Below are 13,654 nucleotides of genomic sequence, written 5' to 3' on the forward strand. Positions count from 1 at the left end.
AAAAAAAAAAAAAAAATAATTACAGTCTCAAATATAAAAAAAAGAAAAAGAAAATAAATAAAAATTATTACAATCCCAAATAAATAATTAAATTAATTATTACAAGCCCGAATTTGAATTTAAATGAGGCCCAAGTGGGTTAACTCATGGGTTAGGCTTACTTGTTTTTTGGAGGGAAGCCCAAAAATAGGCTTTTAGTCCCCTTTTAGTTGCACAGCCCAGTTGGGCTTTAGGATCGTCCTAAGCAGCTCACGCTCAAGCCCAGCAGCAATTGAAGTGACTCAGCAACACAGGCCCAGCAGAATCTGCAGCGAAGCCCAGCAGAAAAGGGCAAGCCCAGGAGCAGAAGTTGCAAGCCCAGCTCAGTTGGTTCAAGCCCAGCAACAAAGGTTGGAACAGAGCCCAGCAGCAACAGAAATTGGCGAGCCCAGTTGGCAGCAGCAGGCTTTGGCAGCAGCAGGCTTTGGCTTGGCAGCAGCAATAGCAGCACAGCTTGGCAGAGAAGGCACCAGCAGCAGCAGCACAGCCAAGGTGGTACCTGCAATGATCACAGAGTGCAAAGATAGTCAGCCAAGATAGTCAGGCCAACCCTGCAAAGATAGTCAGGCAAGTATGCAATGATCTGCTGCGATGATTGCAAGCAGAGGGTTGCAATGATAGTGAAGCAGGCCTGCAATGATTGCAAGGCAGAGATGCTAATGGAACTCAGCAGTGGCAACACCACTCCCCGGCAGCGGCGCCAAAAACTTGGTGTGCCAATGGAAAACACACAGAAACTTGCAAGTATACAAGGCCAAGTTTATAGAATAGAAGGAAAGCAGGGGAAAGTCCACAGGGAGTGGGAGCACTATAAGAAAAACCTAAGCTAACAATGGAGACAATGAGCAAGACAAAGCAATATGGCTTACAAAGTGGCAGAAGTAAAGAACCAAAGCAGCAAGGAAAACAGCTAAGAACCAAGGCTTGGAAGCCAAGGGCAGAGGTGAGTTTGTGCACTGACTTCAGTGCACAATAGGCTTCAAAATGCAAGAACTAAGCAAAACAGTAAAGGAATGTAACTAAGCAGTGAATAAAAGCAGAGCAGGAATTGTAAATGACTGAAGAAAGGAATTGTGGCTAAGCTAAGGCTTAGATTCCACCTTGTGTCCTAATCAAATAGCATATTCCTAGGTTGAGTTGAGTCCTATGCATACAATAGAAAGGAAAGAAAAACATCTTGCTAACAGAAATACCCCTAGTATTGACTGTCTTTTGACAGCACAATCAATCACAAGCAATCATAGCACTGCTTTCTTCCCAATGCACAAGAAAAACAAGCATATGGCATCCTATCCTAGCAATTTACCATTTGACAGTGCACCAAGGCTTCATCAAAGCCTTAGCTTGTTGCTAATTAGCTCATACTACACATGATAATAACAATAACATTCATAATATATGATAAATTAAACACAATAATCAACATTCAAAATAAATCAAAACATGCACAACTTTCACTGTTAACTGCATAGATGAACTGAAATTTGGAATTGCATGAATTTTGTTTCAATTTTCTACTGGCTAGTCCAGAGATCATCCCCCTCTACCCCTCTTCATCACCCCCTATTTATATCACTAAACAAAATCCCCAAAAATCAGGACCACATCAGTCCAATTAGGGTTTGGTGAAAATACAAAATTGACTCACCTAACAGCTCTGATTTTACTCAATTATCTTTACCCACTCTGCTATTTCTAGTTACAATCAACAATTCCCAAAAAATCTTCAATTTGTAAAATTAGGGTTTTCTGTTGTGAAATAGAAATCAAAATTTACTCACCAAAACTTTGAATTGACGTCGCCCCATGTCTTCTCTGCCTCTCTCGGTTCTTCTCCTGCTCCCAATTGCTACAATTGCTCCCTAATTTGAGGTGTTTTATCAACCCTCACCTAGGTCAGTTGGTGAGAGAGGTTAAAGCGCTTCGAATTAGGGGGATGGGTCGTGTCGGGTAATGATGGAGATGGTGGAGGTGATGGTGGTGACAGGAGCGATGGATGATGGAAGTAGCAGGTGGAGGTGATGGTGGTGGAATGGGTGTTTCTGTTGCAGAGAGGGGGAGAGGAAAAAGAAGGTGGAGATCGATATGGGTTAGGGTAGGGAGCTGTTTGGCTAATGGGTATAGGGTTCGGTCGCTATGGTGTGTAGCGGGATCATCGAGTTAGATGTTTGGCGAATCTCGACCGTGGGATATGGAGATGAAAGATCAATCTGACGGTGAGATGAAGTGGATCCTGCAGCGACCGTTGGATTATACAATACAACAAAATTAACGACACCAGATGGAGTTAGGTGTTGTAGTGTTAAGCGGAAGTATCGAGATTTGATGCGCAGGCAAAGAAGCGATCGTAGGATCTAAATGTGATCTAATCTGAAGGCTTGGAATTTAGGCGCTGTGGTGTTTTGCAGGGACTTCAGATTTTGATGCACGATGAAGAAGCGACCATTGGATGATGAGATGGATCCAATCTAACGGCTGAGAATGGAGGCGGGTATGGATATAGAAAATGGGTTTGGGTAAGGGTTTTGGGCCTTGGGTATGCCAAGCCCATATCTTCTTTAAGAACAATTCTTCCTTCTTGAGCCCATTCCTAGCTTTTTGGTCTTGTGCGCACCATTCTTTGCGGCTTCCTTGCGTAATTTCTTCCGGCTTTTCACTACTCTTCAACTCTTTTCCGCTCCGCAAGTTATCCAGACTTTATTTATTACCTAAAAATGCAAAATTAAGTAAGAAAAATATTTATTCTTGAAAACAATGAAAATACAGAATATGGGATAAAATGTATAATTACTGCACAAAAGATGAGTTAAAATGCCAACAAAAAGGGATAAATATATAAATGTGTTGGTTGGCGACCTCAGACGGCTAATATTTGTATCTAAGGTGGAAAGGTGGCTGTTGATCGTCGCACGCCTTCGTTTTGGTAGCCGCATAGGGAAGGCCGACATGGTATGGCATTTAACTCATCTTTTGTGCAGTAATTCTACATTTTATCCCATATTCTGTATTTTCATTGTTTTCAAGAATAAATATTTTTCTTACTTAATTTTGCATTTTTAGGTAATAAATAAAGTCTGGATGACTTGCGGAGCAGAAAAGAGCTGAAGAGTAGTGAAAAGCCGGAAGAAATTACGCAAGGAAGCCGCAAAGAATGGTGCGCACAAGACCAAAAAGCTAGGAATGGGCTCAAGAAGGAAGAATTGTTCTTAAAGAAGATATGGGCTTGGCATACCGAAGGCCCAAAACCCTTACCCAAACCCATTTTCTATATCCATACCCGCCTCCATTCTCAGCCGTTAGATCGGATCCATCTCATCATCCAATGGTCGCTTCTTCATCGTTCATCAAAATCTGAAGTCCATGAAAAACACCATAGTACCTAAATTCCAAGCCTTCAGATTAGATCACATTTAGATCCTACGGTCGCTTCTTTTCCTGCGCATCAAATCTCGATACTTCCGCTTAACACTACAACACCTAACCTCGATCTTCGCCGTTAACTTCGTTGTATCAATACATCCGACGGTCGCTACCAGCCTCTTCAGGGATAGCCATCCGATTCACCTACAGCTTCGCATCCAGTGACTCAGATTCGCCAACATCGAAATCCTCTACACCCGATCAACACTCTAGAACCCTAACCTATTTACCCTAAACCAAACAATTCCTAAGAGAAACTCTATCGAGTTCTCTTCCTCCTTCCCCTCTTCTTCACAACGCCATACCACCACCATTTCCACCACCTGCTCCGCCACCAACTCTATGTCACCACCTCAACCATCATCATAACCACCACGTCCATCAAAGTAACCTAATCCCATCATTTTCCCTTCTCCTTAGCCACCTATTTTCTCAATTTCTGCACGTTTTCTATCAGAAACCCTAGCGTGTAAAATTGGGAAATTAGGTCGAAATTGAGAAGCAATTGGAGGCGTGGGGAGCATGAGAATACGTATAAGAAGCATGGGTAGACGATTGATTCGTCTCATCACAGTTGGTGAGTAAAAAAATCAAAACCCTAATTTTACTGTTAATTTGGGGATTTTTTGGATTGAGCTTGCATGTACAAATTGAAGGCATGGGTTGCATCAGGAGAAGAATAAGAGGCATGGGTCGACGTATTAGGGCTGCTATCAGTAGGTTAGGTGAGTCAATTTCACTTTTTGGTGAAACCCTAATTCTCTGATATTTTGGGGATTTTTAGGTTTTTTGCTTGCTTGTATAAATAGAAGGTGTTGGGTGTGAAATTGGCTTATGCTTGGTTAGCAGCCAGTGTCCAGAACTGTTATGTTCTGTTAATGTTTTTTTTTGAGTCTCTTCAATTTGTGATGTTTCATGCACTGTTCCTGTTTAATCATGTATGTGTTCTGTTCAATTTGTTGTTCATGTTAAGCTGCTGTTAATGTGATGTTTGTGATGTTTGTTCCTTCATTGTTCATCTTTTGTTCATTATTTATGTTTTCCTGTTCTCTAATGTTCTTGTTATGTATGTTCTAAACCTCAAATGCTAGGACTAGATGAAACCATGAATCAATAAGATAGTCTTCATCATGTGCAGCTCATGTCCAATGTTGTTAAGCCCTTAGACTAGTTGTACTTTAATCAGACAATTAGTACTTTGGTAACTATTTTAGCTGTGAGTAGAATATCCCTTAGGTTAATGGTGGATTCAACATCCTAGTGTTCTTTCATCACTCTTGTTTGCTGTTTTGTGTGAATGTTAGGCTAAAGCCTTTGAAGCATTGGATTGATTGAGCAGTGGGGAGAAACTAGTGCTCACTAGTGACTGTGAGCAAACTGGTTCTCTTCCCACTCTAGTTGTATGTCTAGGATCTTGCCATTTTATTTTTGTATCTTGTTCTTTCTTTACTCTTTGCCTTAGGCTAACTGCCTTTGTGCCATCATTTCCCACTGCCTTTGGCCATTGGTCATTGTTTTTTCTCTAATTTTCCACTGTTTTCTTCCCCTTGGCTTGCTGCCTCCCTTTCCCTGCTGAGCACCTGCCCTTTGCACTGCTGCTGCTGCAACTGAGCTTGGCTCAGCTAAGACCAAAGTTTAGTCTTCCTCCCCTGTTGCTGCTGCTGCTTCTTCTCCAGGCCCAGCCCTGTTTGTTGCTACTGCTCCAAACACAGCACAAGCCCAGTTCAGTTTACAGCTAAGCCCAAAGGCCTAGCTAAATCAAAACTCAAGTTCAGTCCACCAAAGGCCTAGTTCTCTGTCAAGGGTATTCAAAGCCCATTGACACTCAAAGCCCAGTTCATTCTTAGGGAATAAGGTCAAAACCCAAATTCAATTAAAAGCCCAGTGCACTTCAAGGGCCAAGCCTAGTGCACTTCAAGACCAACTGATCCCAAGCTCAGTTCACTTCATTATCAAACAAGCCTATAATCCAAAGGTACCCTAAGCCCAAAGCCCAAAAGGCTTCATAGTTAACCAACAACAAATTAGAGCCCAAAATAGCTAGAGAACTCCAAACACACCCAGTCTCTGTGGATCGACCCGTACTTGCACGAGCTACAACCGACGACCGTGCACTTGCGGTATTACTGTAGGCCCGTTTTATTACGCTTCAATTTTATACGATGACCCGGGTCCACCAAGTTTTTGGCGTCGTTGCCGGGGATTAGTGATGTGTTTTCTCTAGTAGTTTTATTAGCTATTTTTGCATTTCACTGCATAGCACTTGCATCTGCATCTTCTTCACTTCTTTTGTTGTTGGACCTGCTGTTCTGAACCAGTTTTTCCTCTGCTGGGACGCCACTAAGGAAAAGAACCAAAGCCCAACTGGGTTTTTGCAACAATATCAGAGCAGCTGGGCTGTGCTTAAAAGGTAACCCATTTAAGATAACCCGAATTGTGGGCTTCCATTTTTAATTGTGGGCTTCCATTTTTAATTGTGGGCTTGTAATATTAAAGCCAATTTTTGGGCTTCTCTTATTTTCTGTTGGGTTTGTAATAATTTATTTGTGGGCTTGTTTTTTTACATTAATTTGTGAGCTTGTATTTAATTTTGTGAGCTTGTTTAATTTGGACTTGTATTTTGTATTCTGGGTTTTTTAAACCCAGCTGAGCTTGTAACCGATCACGCTAGGTTAACTCGTTAGTGGGCCGAGTACCCAAATTCTAGGCCGAGATTTTGGACTCAGTTTCACCAAACGTTTTCAAACCAGCTGAGCCAAAGCAAACACAAAACCAACAGTGGGCTTGCTCCCATTCAAAAACCAAATTTTATTTTCTTTTAAAAAAAAAAAAAAAAAAAAAAAAAAAAAATTTACTTTTCTCCCATTCAAAAACCAAATTTTACTTGCTCCCATTTTAACAACCAAATTTTTTCTTCTTTAACCCATTAAAACCAAACTTGCTCCCAAAATTTTAAAAAACCAAAAAAATGTCTCAAATGTCTCCCACCAAAACCAAATTTTTCCCAAAAATCCAAACCCTTTAAAAACCAAATTCTGCTTTGTACATAGTTACTTAGCTTTTGAGCCAATCATGTCTAGATTTTGGTCTGCTTGGGGAGTGGAAACAAAACACTTAGAGAACTTGCTTACGGGCCAAATTCACATTGTGATCCTCCCCATTCCATGATGTCAATAGTTATAGGAATTAATGGACATTTTCAAAGTCCCGAGCCGCAATACATGAACCCTAATGACTATTCACACATGCATCATTCATCGCAACGTGAAAATGAACATTTGCTAGAGCCTCACTCACACAATCATCACTTATGGATCAAATAGAAGCTCGAATCACAGCTTTAGAAATGCAATCACATGAGGAATCTGTCACATCTAATTTTCTTAGGCAACCTGAAATCTATGCATGTCCCGCATGTGGTAGTTTAGACCACCCTGTTGAGAATTGTCATATTTTGCATAATTTTAGGCAAGAGAAAATCCAAGGTATGAAATGCCCATAAATTGTGAGAATGGTAGTCATTGGGACCATAATCAATCCTTTGAGGGTTGCGATCAATATTTTGTAAACCCTAATGACCATGCACACATGTACCATTCACCACAATTTGAACATGAAGAATTTGTACTCCCATGAATTTAGACTCCACCACAGAAGCTTTAAGACTCTGCAAGCAAGACTATGATAGATCTACATCACGAATTCATGCATATTTAGATCAGATTTTGCTTCACCTACAAAAGGAGGAAATTCATGAGGAAATGTATGTTGTCCCTAATGAAGTGTCTAGTCCCATTCATGTAAATGATGTTGAATATGAACCTAATTTAGAGGAACATGAATCGACTAATGACACCACCACTGTTAATGAGGACCAATATGCATGCTACCATGATGATGATTATGATGATTATGATGATATGTTAGAAGAACATGAAAATATTGTGGAACCTGTTGGTTCAAAACATATGGCTTCTCGCCCTCGACCTTCATGAATGTTGTTTTTTCTAATACTCATTGTAATTCATATGATTTTGATATTGACATGGGATTCGTACAATTATTCTGTGAAGATGAGCATGACATAGGAATAGTTGAATCTTCTGTAGACACATTAATATGCATGAAAATATATTTGATGTGTCTGATTCTCTACCTAGGTCACATTGTGATATTTCTCCTGATTTGCCGATGCATGAGAATAAATTTGTTGATGATGTTGATGACTCTGATTGTGATCTTGCCAATTTGTTTGATGATTGTGAGCATGATGTGACATGTGTAGATGATTTAGGAGATTTTGATTTGATTGATAATGACGTACCTATTCTCCTACATGAGTCACAATCTGATGGCCTTCCATCCAACTTAGATTTGGTTTGTACCGATATTGTCAAACCAACTTTTCTGAGAGTCCCTAATCTAGGTTTGGAACTGTGTGCTTCCCAAGTCCTTTTGGACTATTTCGCTTCTAAGTATAATACATTTGAGGAACCACAGTTGGAATTAGCATGTTTGCCCGTCCCTAGCAAAGTTCATTTCGAGCTAGACCTTGTGCATGATGAACCCCCAAAACTGCGCGATTTTGTTTTCAAAATTATATCTTCTGTAAAATCCAGGTTTGGGGGTAGCTCATTTTGTTTCACAGCTTCACTTGCATGCCTATCATATTATTATTGTGTGAAGCTGTTGAAACCTCTACACTTTGTCTTTTGGGTTGATCCTCAACTCTTTAGATTGTTAGTGTATGGTGAATTTTTGTATATAATCCAGTAGATAAAATTTCTTAAAAACCCTTTTGTATATATTTTGCTAATCCAATATGATCTCGGCTGACATATGTTGGATTCTTGCCTTGAATAACGGAGTTCTAATATTGCTTTCGCCGAAATCGGGTATTCTCTTTCCTTTTTCTCTACTCAACATGATCCTCTTCATATGTTGTATTATAATTTTGTTCATATTTTGAAACATTGAGGACAATGTTTAGTTTAGGTTTGGGGGTGAAAAGTAGATACTTTGATAATATGCCATAATTGAAAACAAGAACTCCTTCTTTTTGAAAAAATAAAAAAATAAAAAAATCAAAATAAAAAATTAAAAATTGAAAAAAAAACATAAAAATGGAGCTCATTTACCTTGAAATGTTGACTCTTGTGCAAAAATGTAATTATTAGGAGTCTTAGTCTAGATATTTAGGCACCCTGATTCTAGCACAATTCACATAGTGATAAGAAATTTGCACGCGCACGATCTACCAATACATGTATAGCCTCGATCTTCAAGGTGTTTGATAGGAAATCACGATTGCCAATCACTTTAGAATACTGAACGAAACTTGACTAGCTTGTTCTTTGGTTGGTTGGGATAGAAGGTGGAGGTTACATTAAGAAAGACAACCATCGAATTTAACTGGGTGCATCAAAAAGGGCTACCTCTTGCAAAGTGTCATGTAATCTTTTGTTTCCTTTTGTATATGTATCAAAAGTGTTTCTTTTTCAAAAAAAAAAAAAAAAAAAAAACGATGTATATATTCAGAAAAAAAATATCAGAAAATACAAAAAAATCAAGTATTTATCAATTCCATCTTCTCTTGTTCCAAAAATAAAAAGAGAATAGTCAATGTAAATAAGAGTCATGTAAATAGTCATTTTGTTGTTTCATTGTAATAAGCAAGGAGGGTGTATGCCATTGATGTACAACGCGAGTAATTGTGAAATACCTCCAACTCATTCACAATTCTCGTAAAGTCCGGACAGCTAGCTAGATTTCGACCTTGGTTCTTAGCCTGAGAAACTATCTCTTGGTGATTAGTAGTCATAACTTCAGATCTTTCTTTACACATGTGTAGATACACTTTACACTCTTATCACATGTCTTTTTTTGTTATCAGTGCTAGGATTGTGCCTTTGATAGCTAGATTGACATCTCCATTTTGCTGTGAGCTTAAACTGACTTGCACATGTCACATTTGATGGAATCTGAGCTTATATTTTGACCTAGAACTTTGTAGGTACGTTCTAAGCAAACCTTCACGAGACTTCAACTCGTCCACTAGGGACACTTAGTGGTTTAAAAAGCTTAGTGCATACGCTAAATGCATTCGAGAGACCAGCGACAGTGGTATAGGTAGGATTTCCTTAGTTTTGTTTTACTTGAGGACAAGTAAAATTCAGGTTTGGGGGTATTTGATGAGTGCCTAATATTGTATATATTTATCCCTTTTTGTTGGCATTTAACTCATCTTTTGTGCAGTAATTATACATTTTATCCCATATTCTGTATTTTCATTGTTTTCAAGAATAAATATTTTTCTTACTTAATTTTGCATTTTTAGGTAATAAATAAAGTCTGGATGACTTGCGGAGCAGAAAAGAGCTGAAGAGTAGTGAAAAGCCGGAAGAAATTACGCAAGGAAGCCGCAAAGAATGGTGCGCACAAGACCAAAAAGCTAGGAATGGGCTCAAGAAGGAAGAATTGTTCTTAAAGAAGATATGGGCTTGGCATACCGAAGGCCCAAAACCTTTACCCAAACCCATTTTCTATATCCATACCCGCCTCCATTCTCAGCCGTTAGATCGGATACATCTCATCATCCAATGGTCGCTTCTTCATCGTTCATCAAAATCTGAAGTCCATGCAAAACACCATAGTACCTAAATTCCAAGCCTTCAGATTAGATCACATTTAGATCCTACGGTCGCTTCTTTGCCTGCGCATCAAATCTCGATACTTCCGCTTAACACTACAACACCTAACCTCGATCTTCTCCGTTAACTTCGTTGTATCAATACATCCGACGGTCGCTACCAGCCTCTTCAGGGATAGCCATCCGATTCACCTACAGCTTCGCATCCAGTGACTCAGATTCGCCAACATCGAAATCCTCTACACCCGATCAACACTCTAGAACCCTAACCTATTTACCCTAAACCAAACAATTCCTAAGAGAAACTCTATCGAGTTCTCTTCCTCCTTCCCCTCTTCTTCACAACGCCATACCACCACCATTTCCACCACCTGCTCCGCCACCAACTCTCTGTCACCACCTCAACCATCATCATAACCACCACGTCCATCAAAGTAACCTAATCCCATCATTTTCCCTTCTCCTTAGCCACCTATTTTCTCAATTTCTGCACGTTTTCTATCAGAAACCCTAGCGTGTAAAATTGGGAAATTAGGTCGAAATTGAGAAGCAATTGGAGGCGTGGGGAGCATGAGAATACGTATAAGAAGCATGGGTAGACGATTGATTCGTCTCATCACAGTTGGTGAGTAAAAAAATCAAAACCCTAATTTTACTGTTAATTTGGGGATTTTTGGGATTGAGCTTGCATGTACAAATTGAAGGCATGGGTTGCATCAGGAGAAGAATAAGAGGCATGGGTCGACGTATTAGAGCTGCTATCAGTAGGTTAGGTGAGTCAATTTCACTTTTTGGTGAAACCCTAATTCTCTGATATTTTGGGGATTTTTAGGTTTTTTGCTTGCTTGTATAAATAGAAGGTGTTGGGTGTGAAATTGGCTTATGCTGGGTTAGCAGCCAGTGTCCAGAACTGTTATGTTCTGTTAATGTTTTTTTTTGAGTCTCTTCAATTTGTGCTGTTTCATGCACTGTTCCTGTTTAATCATGTATGTGTTCTGTTCAATTTGTTGTTCATGTTAAGCTGCTGTTAATGTGATGTTTGTGATGTTTGTTCCTTCATTGTTCATCTTTTGTTCATTATTTATGTTTTCCTGTTCTCTAATGTTCTTGTTATGTATGTTCTAAACCTCAAATGCTAGGACTAGATGAAACCATGAATCAATAAGATAGTCTTCATCATGTGCAGCTCATGTCCAATGTTGTTAAGCCCTTAGACTAGTTGTACTTTAATCAGACAATTAGTACTTTGGTAACTATTTTAGCTGTGAGTAGAATATCCCTTAGGTTAATGGTGGATTCAACATCCTAGTGTTCTTTCATCACTCTTGTTTGCTGTTTTGTGTGAATGTTAGGCTAAAGCCTTTGAAGCATTGGATTGATTGAGCAGTGGGGAGAAACTAGTGCTCACTAGTGACTGTGAGCAAACTGGTTCTCTTACCACTCTAGTTGTATGTCTAGGATCTTGCCATTTTATTTTTGTATCTTGTTCTTTCTTTACTCTTTGCCTTAGGCTAACTGCCTTTGTGCCATCATTTCCCACTGCCTTTGTCCATTGGTCATTGTTTTTGCTCTAATTTTCCACTGTTTTCTTCCCCTTGGCTTGCTTCCTCCCTTTCCCTGCTGAGCACCTGCCCTTTGCACTGCTGCTGCTGCAACTGAGCTTGGCTCAGCTAAGACCAAAGTTTAGTCTTCCTCCCCTGTTGCTGCTGCTGCTTCTTCTCCAGGCCCAGCCCTGTTTGCTGCTACTGCTCCAAACACAGCACAAGCCCAGTTCAGTTTACAGCTAAACCCAAAGGCCTAGCTAAATCAAAACTCAAGTTCAGTCCACCAAAGGCCTAGTTCTCTGTCAAGGGTATTCAAAGCCCATTGACACTCAAAGCCCAGTTCATTCTTAGGGAATAAGGTCAAAACCCAAATTCAATTAAAAGCCCAGTGCACTTCAAGGGCCAAGCCTAGTGCACTTCAAGACCAACTGAGCCAAGCTCAGTTCACTTCATTATCAAACAAGCCTATAATCCAAAGGTACCCTAAGCCCAAAGCCCAAAAGGCTTCATAGTTAACCAACAACAAATTAGAGCCCAAAATAGCTAGAGAACTCCAAACACACCCAGTCTCTGTAGATCGACCCGTACTTGCACGAGCTACAACCGACGACCGTGCACTTGCGGTATTACTGTAGGCCCGTTTTATTACGCTTCAATTTTATACGCTGACCCGGGTCCACCACAATGTTCACGTTTCCATATCTTCCCTGGGATGTTTGTATTACTTACAATCATAACCAAAACATCCTTATTCTAAAATAGTTCATTCCAAATAATAATCCAAAACCCTCAGGGGTAATACTTGTCTATCAACCCAAAAATCCAGAAAATCAAAACCGTAAACTAGGCGTTTCATTTGCCTTTCAAAAAAAAATTAAGATAAGAAGTTCAGAAGACAGAAATGTATTCAAGGAAAGTTTTTCAAAAACGGCTTGCTCTTCTTAGAGAAAGCCTCCTTCGTACTTTGGAGAGCCGCCCGTTTCAACTTCAGCTTCCTGGACAACTTTTCGACTTCCGCTTCCTGCTATTTGACTGTATCTGCAGAAGGACATTCGGCTGTTTCGACCAGCAACTTTTCAACCTCAGAGAAACCCTAGACGAACCAGGGAGCATTGAACTCCAAATTTATGCACATGTCACGATGGAACCTCCAGCTTGAGATTACATCCTCAGAAACGGTACAGCCAGTCACGTTTCCCATGTCGTCAATTGAAGACAAGGATTCCTCCACACGCTTAACCAACACAAATTGACTAGTAATTTTATTGTTCGTGGTGATATGTCTGTAGCTCTCCCATATATTAGTATACAACGCCGCATATTTGGCTGGCACGCTAAATCCCCAGACCAACACATGATCCGGATGAGGAACCAGGTATGGAGGGTTGAAGGTGGCTCCCGCGACTGCATCAGCGACCGGCAAGGGATTCCTAACGAAAATTGCACCTACGGACACTGGGGTGCTCTCCATTGTCTGGGTCACAACGACGTATTCACCTAGATCAACCTCCATTTCAAGGTCGCCCAGTGCAGCTGCCACAGTTGGAGACAAAGCTGTATCTCCACCAACCTCCATATCGGGTTCATCTTCAGAGACGACTTCCCTCTGTGATATCACGTATTAGATGCTTTTCCAAAGAGAAGAAAGAAAGAAGGAAGAAGGAAAAACATGTAGAAGACTCACTGATCCGCTTTCAGACCGGCCAGAAGAAGATTCGGCGCTACTGTTGGAAGAGTTATTCTCGTCGTCACTAGACTCCGAACTTTCTCCCTTCTCGCCGCTTCCTTCCTCGAGAAACGTTTTTTTCTGACTACTAGCAAGTTTGGTAAAGGCGTTCACGCTACTGAGACCCTGGGCAAGGCACGAAGACAGACGCTTAGAAAAGAGACGAGGATATACGCAATCCAACTAAAATCAAAGAGAAAATCATACATACTCGGATATTAGACGAACTAAAAGTCGGAAAAGCCTCCGAATATGACTGGGAACCATCTGCACGGC

At 40.3% G+C, this 13,654-nt stretch overlaps 1 protein-coding gene across 1 annotated transcript in view; it reads right to left on the reverse strand.

Moving 5' to 3' along the window:
* Positions 1-13,228, reverse strand: part of LOC113291217 — a gene marked incomplete at its 3' end in the record, with an annotated part of 18,688 nt that extends 5,460 nt beyond the window's left edge. Inside the window, exon 1 of the mRNA XM_026540777.1 lies at positions 13,025-13,228. Coding sequence (XP_026396562.1) covers positions 13,025-13,228 — 204 coding nt within the window. The remainder of the gene's footprint in view (positions 1-13,024) is intronic.
* Between the last annotated feature and the right edge of the window lie 426 nt (positions 13,229-13,654).

This window comes from Papaver somniferum, chromosome 6, assembly GCF_003573695.1.
Source record: "Papaver somniferum cultivar HN1 chromosome 6, ASM357369v1, whole genome shotgun sequence".
Taxonomy (NCBI): Eukaryota; Viridiplantae; Streptophyta; class Magnoliopsida; order Ranunculales; family Papaveraceae; genus Papaver; species Papaver somniferum.